A 14,161-nucleotide genomic window follows, 5' to 3' on the forward strand; every position below is an offset into this window, starting at 1 on the left:
AGAAGTGTTAGTGTTACTGCTCTGGTAGCTTTCATAGTGAGCTCTGTATGATACAACAATCTCCTACTCAGCTGTGTGTGTATGTGTACACACACAGCTGAGTAGGAGATTGTTGTATCGTGTGTGTGTGTGTGTGTGTGTGTGTGTGTGGTGTGTGTGTGTGCGTGAAGTAAAATCTAGCAAAAAACAGCCCCTATAACATCAAGAACAAGCCAATTAGAAAAGGATTAAGGGATTGATATCAGTGAGCGCCCCCAGACTCTCCTGACAGACCAAAGGGGAATTGGACAGGAAAGTGAGAAGCTTGTCTATGTGGCTGAGCTAACAGACAAACAACAGAGCCAACAGAGTGTATTCTAATATCAGTTTCCACAGTGCAGAGATGTGGGGGCAGGGCTGACACTGACTCTGTTATATACTGTTTTGATCACTGTTCAAATAGCTTGAATTGTGCCCGTGCATTAAAAAGGCATATAAGTAGTTTATTCCTTTGTTCAGTTGAAACACATTCTCCATATTATTTATGGCACTTTCAAGCATTACAACCAGACAAGCTCTTACAATTCATAACATTATAACAACATCATAAGTAAACTTGATTGCGCATGAACAACTTGATGCTTCATATATGGGTTTGCATTCAGTACTATATGAATATATATATATATATATATATATATATATATATATATATATATATATATATATATATATATATATATATATGTACTTTGCAATACATAAATAACAATAACTGTGCGTCTCATATCAATATACACATTCAGTACATAATACATGTGTACGATGACACAGCATAGAAATATAACTTCATGCCATATGAAACAATGGAAAACATACAGATTCCTTGCTTGATCATCTCAATAAATCTTGCTGGAAAATTGCACAGATCTCTTACAAGAATACGTAACGAGTCCTCCTGAATAAATGAATAAGAACTCACTGGGGTGTAATTCACAGTCAATAACGTTCAGTGCATCCGAGACCCTGTAATACAAGCCATAAACACAGTCATATGTTCCCAAGATAAGCACACTGAACCTCACGGGTGCCTGAGGCGTGTGGATGAATTTGGCATGCACAGTTTTGTGTGCGCAGCTTCACTCCATGAACATGTTGCTCAATATGAACATCTAGAACATCAAGACATGCAGATTCATGCAAATGTTTGAGATGCATGAAAACTAATGATGTTGGTTTGAAAATATGAGTGACATTTTATATAGGTTAATTCTCAAAAGCGTTGCTGTCTAGCCACACTGCAGATGCTCTCCTCCTCCCTCTAAAACCAGGCTGTCACTTCCTTTATCAGCATTAACATCTCTGCAGCTTCATTTTTGTCTCAGGTGTCAGTAGCCTCTGACTCTGGGAGGAGACACTGGATTCCTGCAGAGAAAGGCAAAACCTCACACCCCTCCCCCCTTTCCCGAACCAACTGCTGACTGAATGGCTGCATGGGGGTTCACCTGACGGCCGCGCTGTTCTCCTGGACTTTGAAAGAAAAGCCAAACTGCTGACTCCTTTGACCGCTGGCTTTGAAATGGAGCGTGTTCATTTGACTCAGTTCTTCTATTAATAGCTCCATGCCGTTCCCATGCCCCATTGAGAACAACACATAATGTGCCAGGTCATGGGGCTGACATTGGCAACTCACAATAACATTAAGCAGAGACTAAATTTACCTGACATTGGACAAGGAGGATGTGGTCCAAAGTGTGTGCTGGTGCTAGTAGGATCACACTGTGAAAAATGAGGGCATGACTAAGGGATCTGGTGTTAGTTTGAACTACTTTGTCACTTTGACTGCTTGGTAACCAGCTTTATGGCACATTCATAATGCTGAAATTAGACCTACTGCTTCATTACGCATGCATGAATGCTGATCGAACACTTACAACACCTTTCGTAAGGTGTTCCTCTAACGCCTTTGTCATTTGTGTTGTAAGAGAGGACCTCCAGATGAGTCATGTCTGCACTAAGACGTGGTCGATCTTAGCAACCATGCAATGAAGAGGTTACAAACCAGGGTTGAGCTGAGGAGTGATACAGAACTTATGTTCATGGATATCGCAGTGCAGCACAGGATGCCTTGCTCTAGTTGGGTTGCGACAGTCCCAAGGCCGTGGCGATGGCGGCCAGGAGGAGGGTGGAACTGACCAGGATCACTGCGCCTCCCGACCGGAACACCTGCCGACCGTTCAGGGGCTGAACCGGCCTAAAGTTCCCCACCATCGGCTTTCCATCGTGGAACTGAAGCTCAGAGAACACCCGCAGCTGGAGGAACAGAGGATAAATGTTAGACTCCAGCTTCTGTGAAGAGATCATCAAGGAGTTTTTTGACTGATGTCACTAATAAGCAATTATAGGCCGATATCAAACCTTCCCTTTTTAGGTAAAATAATTGAAAATCATTTTTTTAACAGCTTAACCTTATCTTGTCACTAAACAACAGTTTTGATTCCTTCCAGTCAGTTTTTTTGACCACACCACAGCACTGAGACGGCTCTTTTGAAAGTCTTAGTATTACGTGATCTAAGTGCTGCATTTGACAGGGTCAACCACAACATATTACTAGACCGATTGGAAAACTGGGTTGGACTTTCTGGCACAGTACTAAACTGGTTTGAATCGTACTTAAAGAACAGGGTCTATAGGTAATTGCACATCTAAGCGAACAAACGTGATGTGTGGAGTTCCCCAAAGCTCCATTCTGGGGCCTTTTGTGTTTAACATCGACAAATCAACAACTGGATGTGCCAAAACTTTCTTAAATTAAACAAAGACAAAACTGAGGTCGTTGTTTTTGGAGCCAAAGAGGAAGAATTAACAGTCAGTGCTCAGCTTCAATCGGCAATGTTAAAAACAAAAGACGAAGACATAAATCTTGGTGTTGTCGTGGACTCAGACCTGAATTTCAACAGCCATTCCACATTAAGACAATTACAAAGTCAGCCTACTATCATCTAAAGAATATATCAAGGGTTAAAGGACTTATGTCTCAGCAGGATTTGGAAAAACTTCTCAATGCTTTTATCTTCAGTAGATTACTGTAACGGTGTCTTTACATGTCTCCCTAAAACAATTTATAAGTGGATCACATCACTCCAATTCTGAAGTCCTTACACAGGCTTCCTGTCTCTTAAAGAATTTATTTCAAAATACTACTGTTGGTTTATAAAGCACTGAATGGTTAAGGGCCATAATACGTTCTGCTGCTACATTATGAACCATCACAACATCTCAGGTCGTCTGGGACAAACCTGCAGACCTGCATTCTGTACCCAGAGTCAGAACTCAACAGGGAGAAGCAGCATTCAGTCTCCTGGTTGTTTTGAACTCTAAATGCTTTTTTTGCCATTTTTCAGGCAAATGTTTTAATGGCTGTGGTTTTAATAGAAAGTCAGAAATGTACCTTATAACCAAAAGGCAAAAACAGTATTAAAGTAAAAACAAAAGTCACATGCATTCCTTTACATTTCTGGTATTTTATCCTAACCTGATCTACGCTCAGAGGGATGGTATTCTCAAACACAGTCCAAATTACAGCCTCATTGCACCCTGGGGTGGTCAGAGAGCCATTGTAGCGGTAAAAGCTGGTCAGATTCTGCTCAGCTGGGATTAGTTGTGCCAGGGAGATGGAAGGCAGAGAAGTATTGCTATCTGAAAACAGAAAAGCCACAGACACTTAAGTTATTAACTGATGTGATTAACTGTTAACACACACTGTGCAGCCATGTCTTTAGTTGCTTATATTGAAATTACATGTAGTACTTACTTGTAGTTTTGATGCTTCGCAGAGTGTTGGTGATGGGGTCATACTTTCGGTTTGCACTATTGGACGTCTGAGAATGGAAATATACACATCAAATACACCTTTTAGCACTGTTTCAGTCCAGCTTGAGATATGTTCTGTAATAGCAGTTTGATTTCAACAATACAGGATTCAAAATGGTTACCTCATAGAAGAACCCAAGGACTGCAACTCCCTCTGGGTCTGATAGAGCTGTTGTCAGATCAGTGTATTCGTTCTTCATGTGAACGATGTGCAGCTGTTGAGACAATATTAAAGATGTTACCACTTTTTCACAAAGTCATGTTTTACAGTGGGTTTAGAATCTTATTGTAGATGGGTCCAACAAAAATGTGTAGCGTAGGCCTACATTTCGTGCTCTAACAATAGAACACCTAACAAATCAGTTCAAGTGAATAATTTCTTTCAAAAACATGCTTTAAAGGACTTGATTAATAATAATAAAAACTTTTCCTAACCAATGTAACAATCTCCAATTAGTTACAGAATGAAATAATGTAGCCATACAAAAAGAAAATGAAATGCCAAATTAGTATTTCTGACCATTTAAAGTATAAGTCTGATGATGTTACATATTGTCAACAAATTCCATGAAAAGACAATAAATTGATCCTTCTAACAAGTCTGTGTATGCAAAGCCTGATATATCTTATCCACCTTGCCATGGAGTTCCATGGTTTCTTTAACTACGATGAACACGGCCAGTGTGGTTTATTTTGAGTCAACCCTTCATACACCATCCTGCTGCCGTAAATACTCACTAACACGTCCTGTTTCGGTAATGTTTGTAAAACTACAGTATCCAGGACAGTATCGAGCCTTTAAAAAAAACTATTTGTGGCCTGTTTTAAAGATTTATGTCTTGAGTAGAGATGAATGGGCTTGAGGCTGGGAGCCATAGACAGGGTAGTGAGGTCAAGAAGTATTGAAAGGACGACTAATGCACTAATGTTAGTTTTGGTCTTATAAAATATAGAATACAGTATCACCAGCCTTGCCCTTTACATTCACAGTATATTCACATACATATTTGAAAAGTTTAGTTTTAGAGAAAATCTGCATTTTTATGATCATATTTCAAATTGTTGGTCTGTTTTACTCCTGAGTTTCCAGCTGTTATGTGTGAGCAAACCTTTAACAGTTAATCACATCAGTTAATAACTTAAGACAGGATATGTGTGTTGTATAGTAAGGTCATGGTACCTCCATGGGATACTGCTCTCCATCGATGGTATGTTCGGAGCCGGGCCCTCCGTTGTTGCCCCAGTGCATGTGGAACTGCACAGCCTTGTAGGTGCTCGGGAGGCCTCCACCTGAGATGGTGCTGAGGTGAGGAACTCCAACCTTAACTGTAGTGGACATACGCCGAGCATAACGATGTCACACAACAGCTTCACAGCACTGAGGGCATTCTGATGTGTAATGGAAAATATGCTCACCCGAGTGGCCATTGTTCTTGATTGTGTCTCTGAAGATCTGCTGATAGTTGTTGAACTCAAAAGGAGTCAATCGCTCATCTTTCAAAGTCTTCCTGGTGACGATGTTGATGGGCGACTGGTGGTTTCCACCACAGTCGCGTTGGGCGTGGTTCCACTTGTCTGGTGCTAAAACAAGAAAAACACCCAAGTTAAACAAGTCGGACTCTTTTAGAGTGGGTCACAGCACTTCGTAATGATCTTTTAGCTCCCCTTGGTTTTAATTGAATTTTTTAAGCATTGGGTAGGCATCTATATTGGATAATGTTTTAGATGCCTATAGGTGTAAATCCTCCTACCACAGGGTTGTGTCCTTGGTCTTCTCCATCTACATGTTACCTTTGGATCAAATATTTCTTCCTTTTTTTTTTGAAGGGCAATTCATTTGCAGCTTACCCAGTACATACACAACACTCACAGGCAAGGTTATTACATGTCATAGCCAACAGTTAAAAACGGGTTATCTCAGAACTTCCTTTGGTTAGACTCCAATAAATCAAAAGGTATTATCATAGGTTCAGATTCTCCAGTTAGTCATTCCTTCACACTTCAGATTAACAAGTGAACTTGGTTGTCCAAAATTCAATCTTTTTCATTTGCAAAGCCCTCTGAAACTGTAGTCCATGTTTTTTTTTTATTACATCCCAATGACATTACTGTAACTCTCTATATTCCGGTCCGAGTCAGTACAACCTATCCAAACATCAGCTGGTTCAGAATCTGGTTGCATCAGCAAGACTAGTCACAAGATCCAATAGAAGATTGCATATTACTCAAATTTTAGCATCTCTATATTGGTTGTCTGTACGTTTAAAAGTAGATTTTAAGATTTTAATTATGACTTACAGTAAGGTACGTATGGGGTTGGCTCCTGACTTGCTAACCCCACATGAGCCTGTGCAGCCTGAGATCTCTGGTAGGTCCCTATTAACGATTCCCAAGTCAAGGCTGAAAACCTGGTGGGCTCTTTATCTTCATTAAAATCTCCCTTAAAAGCACAATATTTTAGAATAGGATTTTCTCCATCTGTTCTTTTTAATTTAATTTGTTAAATTGCTCATTATTTTAATCTAAATTGTCGTTATTTCATAGCCCTTTACATCTGTTGGTTTCATGTCCTATGTATGTGAATCACTTTGCAATTTGCTTTTGAAAAGTACCATATAAATAAAGTTATTATTATAATCAATGTATTTAAATAAGCTTACCATTGCACTGATGATCGCAGGTGAACTGGGACTGATAGCACCAATCTGAAACACAGAAAATGAAAAAACATTTGTCAAGGTAAAAAGCTTGCCAACTCTATCTTGAATTGTGATCTCAGCAACAAGCAAACAATGTAAATTAACACACACACACACACACACACACACACACACACACACACACACACACACACACACACACACACACACACACACACACACACACACACACACACACACACACACACACACACACACACACACACACACACACACAGTATCAGTCAGCCTACATTGTTAACCTCTGGGTGACACAAACAAGCTCAGCCTATTGTGAGGGCAAAATGGGATGTTTCTTCTCAACGTATACACTGACAAATGTCCAGCTAGATTTAACTAGATGTATTTACAAATGTGTCCTTTTATTAATATTTTTTTTTCTTACTGCAAACAGTGAATTGTTCTCCTATTGGTTGAAGTCAGCTGTTATTCCTTACCATACAAAAACCCCTAATACACAGGAATTGTCTTCCTGTTCACAAAAAAGTTGCATTTGTGCTTTATCTTACAGAGCCAATCTTTTGCATCAGCGAGGTCCCATTCTCACATGTTTGTCTGAAGATGTATTATTATTTCAAATATTTATGAAAAACACACATGCCATTGAAAAATACGGGAGGGTTTCCCGCTCTGTTGTTGGACTGGTGTGAGGCCTTCTCCCAGTGTTTCTGAAGGAAGTCAATGTTTGCTTTTTTTGCCATGTTGGTAAGCTGTTTCCTCCTGCTCTGGCATGATAATGGGTATTGAAAATATATGTAGCAGGGGGGCAACATTTGGAGGGGGTTCAGATTGTATTCACTGTACTGGTCGCAGTAAATAAAGAGATGCTCATTTCTTGGATTTAAGATTCCCATTCTTGTTCCAGGATGTGTGTGTGTGTGTGTGTGAGTGATCACTGCAGAGGAAAGAAATCCTACAACTCAGCAATGTCTAATTACTCCGTGACTACCGCATAAGTGCTGAGGGTATTAAAAGATTATGATTAATTTCAAACTTCTACTCACTTTCGCCTGCTACATGGTCTGACAGCATGGGCGATAGCTGTGAAAACCGTGTCACTTTCTGTCCTGTGAAGTTTTTTTTCACACAAAACATATGATGAGCTGATGAATATGATGTACTATTACAGTAGCGGTTTTGGCACGGGCGAACTGAGCAGCCGCCCGGGGCGGCATTTTTTCATGACACAAAAAATCGAGACGTAGCCTACTTGTTCACAGAAGCCGTGTGAGAAAGGAAAAGGGAAGGGGGGGCGCGGGGGACAGTTCACCTCTGGGTCTCGCAAATGGAACGGTCAGGACAAGGGGGGGAACGGGGGACCACGAGCCTCCTTGAGCTTATCACTTTTATGCATGATAAGGATCTATCCTTCCCTAACTTTTGGACTGCTCTGAGGATTGCACTTACTCTTCCAGTCACTGTGGCTCCAGCAGAGAGGAGCTTTTCAAAACTAAAGTTGATCAAGTCATACCTGAGGTCAACCATGTCCTCACTGGCTCACTGGCCTCAATATTAATCACTCAGTAGGGGAGCAGATTTCATATGATGACATCATTGATGATTTTGCATCAAGGAAGGCCAGAAAGGTCAGGTTTTAGTTTGTGTTTTCTGTTCTTAGTGCTATAGTGTAATGATTAGATTATTTTAGTGTGTTTTCACATTTGTGTGATGAAGGATTTGTGCTATTTAGAATAGGCCTATTTATTCTATATTTTATTTGTATATTATTCTTAATATTTTATATTATTGTTGCTCTCTGCTCTTGTTAATTTTTTATATATATATGATTGTATATATTCTTGGCACATTTATATATATATATACACACACATATTATTATAACAACATAAGTGAAAGAGAAAATTATATTTCTTAATTGCACAATTCCTTCATTAGAACATTTGAAAAACACACTGAAGAGAATCAAGTTATTTCACTATGGACCTTTCTCACAGCAGACATTTTGACCTGTCATTGTAGGAAAAGCACAGCTGAAATTGATAACCTTAACGATGGCTCAAGTCCATCAAGTGTCCCAGTAAGCTATTTCAGTGAGTCAGCATTCACAATACCAGGGCCTCTCCTAAGTGGAATGCAGCCATCATTAATGGTTTTGAATACACCTGTGCTTTTCCTACTATGACATGTCAACATGTCTGCTGTGAAAGAGGTCTATTACAAGTACAACAGGAAACACACTAGTTTTTAAAGTGCACAATCTCCACCTCCAACATTGCCAAAAGACAATGAACACAATTCTGCACAAAATATGACAGTATAAGTTATCTGAACGAAGGGGGTCTCGCCCCGGGTGTAATTCAATGTAGAACTGCCACTGCTGCTATAGATTCAACTAACTCGTAACTGGCAGTATTTCATAGTTAAAGTTAGTTTCACCACCACCAACTACAGCAGAATCAGAAATAATAATTATAGTTATTATATAATAGGGGCCATTGGTCTGGATTGAGTACTTTTACTGTTGATACTTACATTAAGCTAATAATAGGCGTCTTACTTTGTTAAATCTACTTTTTACTGAAGTCATATTTTCAGTGCAGGACTTGGGTGTTTACAGTGTGGTATTGCATTTTTACTAAAGAAATTAATCTGAATAATCCCTCCATCACTGTCTGGTAGTCGCTTGTTTTCTTTTATCTCAGCCAATCAGATTTCTGTCCGCACAATTCTTGACCAATCGGTACTTGGCTTTGATCTCTTGTGCGGCGCAGAGCGAATGAACAATATGAATGGGTTTCTATGGATCTGAGAGCTCTGCCAAGAGAGCAAACTGAGGAAGCTGTCAAGAAGAAAACAAAAGGCAGCGAAGGGGAAACAAATAGGCCAAGTCTGCCTGCACGTCGGCCACAGTGAAAACGTAAATGTGACTGCACGCCGCGGAGACGGATCTTTTCATGCCATTGTGTTGTGTGAGCCAGACATAAACTGTGCGCTGTAGACGCTGCATTTCACACAAAAACACAGTTCAAAAGAAAAGGACAGATTGAGACTATGCCGTGCTCTGCCAGTCATTGAACCTCTCACTGTGCCAAAACGGGTTTCCAACAATATGAGGACTGATCTAATTTCTTTCATTTGGGCCCAAAAAAGAAGAAAAATTAATGAATTCACTAGCAAGTGGAAAAGAGAACGTTTGCCTGGCTTATTTTCCTTTTTCACCACAAACCCTCAGCACATGCCTATTTCTCTCATCAGACAAACTTGTATCCACCGGGACTCTGTGCATCTAGCTGCAGGTCTTTGGCAATGAAATATACCGACAACTCTTCAGTCTGCGCCACTCAGGGTGCATGTGTGACAAAGCGCAGGCTGCTCCTCCTCAACACTGCATGAATGCAGCCACATTGAGTCTGTGTTTCAGTGTCTACATTGACTGGTGGCTTATCTAAAAACGACTAAAACATACAGTATATCGTAAAATTGCATTAAGCCTATATCACAGGGAATAATAGACGGTTAAGGATCAGAATAATAACTGGAATATTCGAGAGCGTTTAGTAGACCAACAGTTGTGTGCTGCGATCAAGCCAGTTAACTGGGAATTCATTCTCGGCTCAATTCATCTGGGATCATTGCATTTGTTTCTTAAGGTGCATAACTGGACTCCACGGCATTCGGAGTATCCCAAAATCACTGACAAAGCCTAAATAGGTCACAGTTAAAAGACGACAGTGTCATTTTCTTTTTTACGCGATGACTAATAACTGATCGCACCGAGCAAAAGGCTTCGTCACTTGTCAGTCATTAACTCTGTTAGAGTCTTGGTGCCAAACCTCGGGGCTTTTTTTTCTGTTAAATTAACAACTCAGCCAGAACCACCCGCTGTGAATGCGGAGACAGTGGCGGTGCGCAGCTCGACGCCGATAGGCTATCTCTGCGGCAAAGAGGACGCAAACGGCTGTCATTGGCTCAGTGTGGATCTGAGCTGAGCAGGTGCACGAGAGAGAGAGAGAGAGAGAGGTGACCGGACCACAGAGGCACTGAGGGAATCTCAGCTCGGTCAGATCTGCCTGCTTTTGTCTTTGGCTCAGCTGAAACAGGATCACGTCCTTGAACAGGGAGCTCAGGTGTGAAAATGCAAGTTGCCGAATGAGCTTGTCGGACACACGGAGGAAAGCCCGGTATCACATCAGTGTGATGGACAGCACAGAGAGGGGTGTGAGTGTGTGTGTATGGAGAGCGTCAGGCAGGCGGTTTTGGTGTGGGGGAGCCTCTCTTTCATCTGGGGAGCCGTGGCTTTTTGGTGACTAGTTTCTTTTCTCTGCAGAACATCTTTCTGAATCTATTTTTGGATTTCTATTTATAGTATCGGGATTCCTCAATATATCAACTTTCTAATTGAATAAAGTGAGTGGCGCGGTTGGGAATAAACTGGTAAAAAAATTCAGTGTTACTATGAATTAAATAGCTTACATAAATTCAGATATTAACAATCTATCAAATGCATGCGTGTAATGTATGTATGTAATTACATAAAGCAGCAGACGTGAAGTAAATTCATATTAAATCACAGGCTGAAAGTCTGCAGAAAAAAAAAATAAAGATTTCATTTTCCTGGTAATATCAGAGGATGGAGATATTAATTTTTCACTTAAATTAACCAATCTCCTTGACTATTTCCGAATATTTTGGACCTGTACTGTGGCAAGTGAAATCTAAATAACATATTTTCCAGCCATGAATAAAATCAGACTCACCTCCTGATCCTGTGCAGATGGTCCAAAAGGATGCCAGGAGAACGGGCAGGATTAGCTGCTGCATTTTGGAGCTGACTCGACCTGGGGAAGACAACACAATGACTTGTTTTTTCCAATGTGATCGCATTCTTGCAGGGGGTCTTATACTTATCTATCACCATACCCTGACAGGAAAGAAAGAGTGGCCCCTCCTCCTACAGGCATGCTTCTAATAAAGCTCTCCACTGATAAGAGCTCCAATGAGGGGGCCCATCCATGGGCTCCTGGTGTGCAGGGAACACTTCCTGGTGATTTGAGAGGTATCTGATAATCAGATGGAGTGTATCATCATCACAATTATTGCTCCACAGGTAACGTAATGTCACCCTCAGAGGATTAACTGTGTAAAAAGAGGAATATTAGGCTCTAAATTACCTCTCCCCCTTGAAAACTCATATATTTCACACTATCAGTACCATATTTCATATATTCTGCTTGTTCCAGATCTCTATTAAAGATAAAAAAAATGACTCCTTTACAATCAAAAGTCCTGCATTCAAAGTATTAGCAACAAAATGTACTTATAGTTTCAAAAATATAAGTACTCATCATGCAGAATGGCTCCTGTCAGTGTCATATTATTTTTGTTTTTATTATTATTTTATAAATACTGGATCATTATTATTTATGTGATGATGTGTAATGATGTGCTTGGTGAGAGTGGGGACTAATAATAACTATATAATAATGCATCATATTTTATAAACAGGTTATATGTTTATGCTTTTTTTTCAATGTTTACACACACACATTGAAAAGTACAGTTGTGATGCAACAGCAAAGTGCAAAAGTTCACAAAGCGAAAGTTGATTACAAAATGTTCAGATTAAAGCCGATACCTTATGGTTTTTTACAAGATTAATGTAGTGCAGTAAAAGGTACAAAACTCCCTCTGAAATGTAGAGGTATGAAGTATAACGTTAAATACAAATGCTCCAGCACAAGTACCCCAAATTGTACATAGGTACATTACTTGAAAAATGTACTTAGTTACTTTCCACCACTGTTTTGCATACACATTTTCCCAAAACATACTTAGTATCTTATTGGTGACACACACACACACACACACACACACACACACACACACACACACACACACACACACACACACACACACACACACACACACACACACACACACACACTTTCTAAATCTTTAAAAAGGTTTATTTTCCAGCCCAGTTCACCCTATCCATAACACCTGCCCAGTTAGTGCAACGCTTTGCAAAAACTCTCAACATCTCTCTTCAACTTTTCGACAGAAAAGTTAAAGCTGTCACCTTTATTTTTATTCACTGAGTGGAAACCTAGAATCCCCGCAGTTTGAATTATTGATCATGCTGAGTGAGTAAAGTGAAGGACATTGGCAGAAGTTCCTCAAAAAACATGAATTAGCTTGCTTTGCTCTTCTTAAAGACTTTGCCAGCAATTGGCAATGGGTATGATGGTTTTGTGTGTGTGTGTTTTTTTTTGCCATAAACATTATAAGCTGAGGTAAACAGAAGGGGGAGATAAGGGGCAGCCCTCCTTTGTTTCTCAATTAAGTTTAAAGGGATGTATGTGTTGATGTCAAACCACCTCCATGCAGTGTTCCTGTGGTCACGTTGGTTCCAACCTCCTAGAAAGTACTTTACATAAGATTTTAAGTCATTATTAAAAAGGCCTGTAAGATCCACATTGAGTTGATGTTTTTCTGGGTTTTAATAGCAGCGTAATTATTGCAGTGTTGAGTGAGGGAGGAAGGGAGTCACCATCAAACGACTGTTGGTACATCAAGCAGAGGTGGTATACGTTTAGTTTCAAAAATCTTGTATATTTCAACTGGAATCCCATCAGGTCCGGGAGTTTTCCCCGAGTCCTTTCAGGCTGATTATAGCATCAGACAGTTCCTGGGCCCCAAGGTTAAGCTCTAATGATTCTCCATTCAGGGGGGTAAATTCTAATGAATCCAGAAATTCCTTTTGTTTATGCAGAGCTGAATCTGAATATTCAGAGCTGTACAAGTCATGGTAGAAGCCTAGAAAAGCGCCATTTCTCTCTTTTAGGTCCGATGTTATCACCTCCATCTGTTTGAATTGAGTTTATTGCCTCCTCTGCCTGCATCTGTTTAATGCACCAAACTAGTTTACCAGCTTTTTCACCTTGCTAATAATAGGATTGCCTTAATCTCATCAACCTTTTTGTTGCATTCTTTGTAGATAAAATGTAGCTCTCAGTTTATGGAGCTCTGAATGCAAAGATCTGATTTGATTTGCTGGAAGTGCTGGTCTCCTTACAAGTACAATCTTGGGTTACCCTCGATAGAACAGCTCCACCTAGTGGACAAAGGGAGGGAAAGCATTGGTGATTTTTTTCTGTGGTGACATTCATCATCTTTTTGTACTTGGAAAAGTAACCAAATTGTTGCAGTCAATATCTTAATTTGGCTCTGTACTTAAGCAAACTGGTGTATTTAAGGGTGTTTCCACATTAAAGGGTCGCTATGCAGGTTTCGCTTTTTGCTCGCAGGTTTATTGAGCTCCCCCTACAGCTTCAGAATAGATATTTGGAAGCTCCTATGTTTACTTGGGTCTGACTCCTGGCTCGGTCAGTCTGCTGTTTTCTCTTTCTCTGTTCCTCCGACAATGCTTTCCTAGCTTTCTGCTTCTTTTTTTGCTGGCTAAGCCATGACGATAGTTTGAAAAACTCCATCGCTTCCGTGTTAGCCGGTAGAATGGGCGTATGTGTGCAGTGCCGTGAAGCAATTCGTCACATCGCAAGACCTGATAGCCATTGATACTTCCTGACTCTGAGGCCAGCGGCTCGCCGGCGGACAGTTGCAAGGGTGGT

At 40.3% G+C, this 14,161-nt stretch overlaps 1 protein-coding gene across 4 annotated transcripts in view; it reads right to left on the bottom strand.

Moving 5' to 3' along the window:
* Positions 1-457: 457 nt before the first annotated feature.
* ca4a (carbonic anhydrase IV a) overlaps positions 458-14,161 on the bottom strand; it is a 73,026-nt gene continuing 59,322 nt past the window's right edge. For 2 of the 4 annotated variants that reach the window (XM_039778500.1, XM_039778502.1), the window contains exons 3-9: positions 6,513-6,557; positions 5,269-5,433; positions 5,033-5,178; positions 3,975-4,067; positions 3,794-3,860; positions 3,515-3,678; positions 458-2,292 (exon numbers count right to left, since the gene is read on the bottom strand). In XM_039778500.1, the coding sequence (XP_039634434.1) occupies positions 2,113-2,292; positions 3,515-3,678; positions 3,794-3,860; positions 3,975-4,067; positions 5,033-5,178; positions 5,269-5,433; positions 6,513-6,557 (860 nt within the window). In that variant the 3' untranslated portion in view covers positions 458-2,112. Of the gene's footprint in view, positions 2,293-3,514; positions 3,679-3,793; positions 3,861-3,974; positions 4,068-5,032; positions 5,179-5,268; positions 5,434-6,512; positions 6,558-7,576; positions 7,620-11,290; positions 11,433-14,161 lie in introns of those variants that run through there. The other 2 variants (XM_039778497.1, XM_039778498.1) reach the window with 2 other exon arrangements.

The sequence above is a fragment of the Perca fluviatilis genome, chromosome 16, assembly GCF_010015445.1.
Source record: "Perca fluviatilis chromosome 16, GENO_Pfluv_1.0, whole genome shotgun sequence".
NCBI classification, from domain to species: domain Eukaryota; kingdom Metazoa; phylum Chordata; class Actinopteri; order Perciformes; family Percidae; genus Perca; species Perca fluviatilis.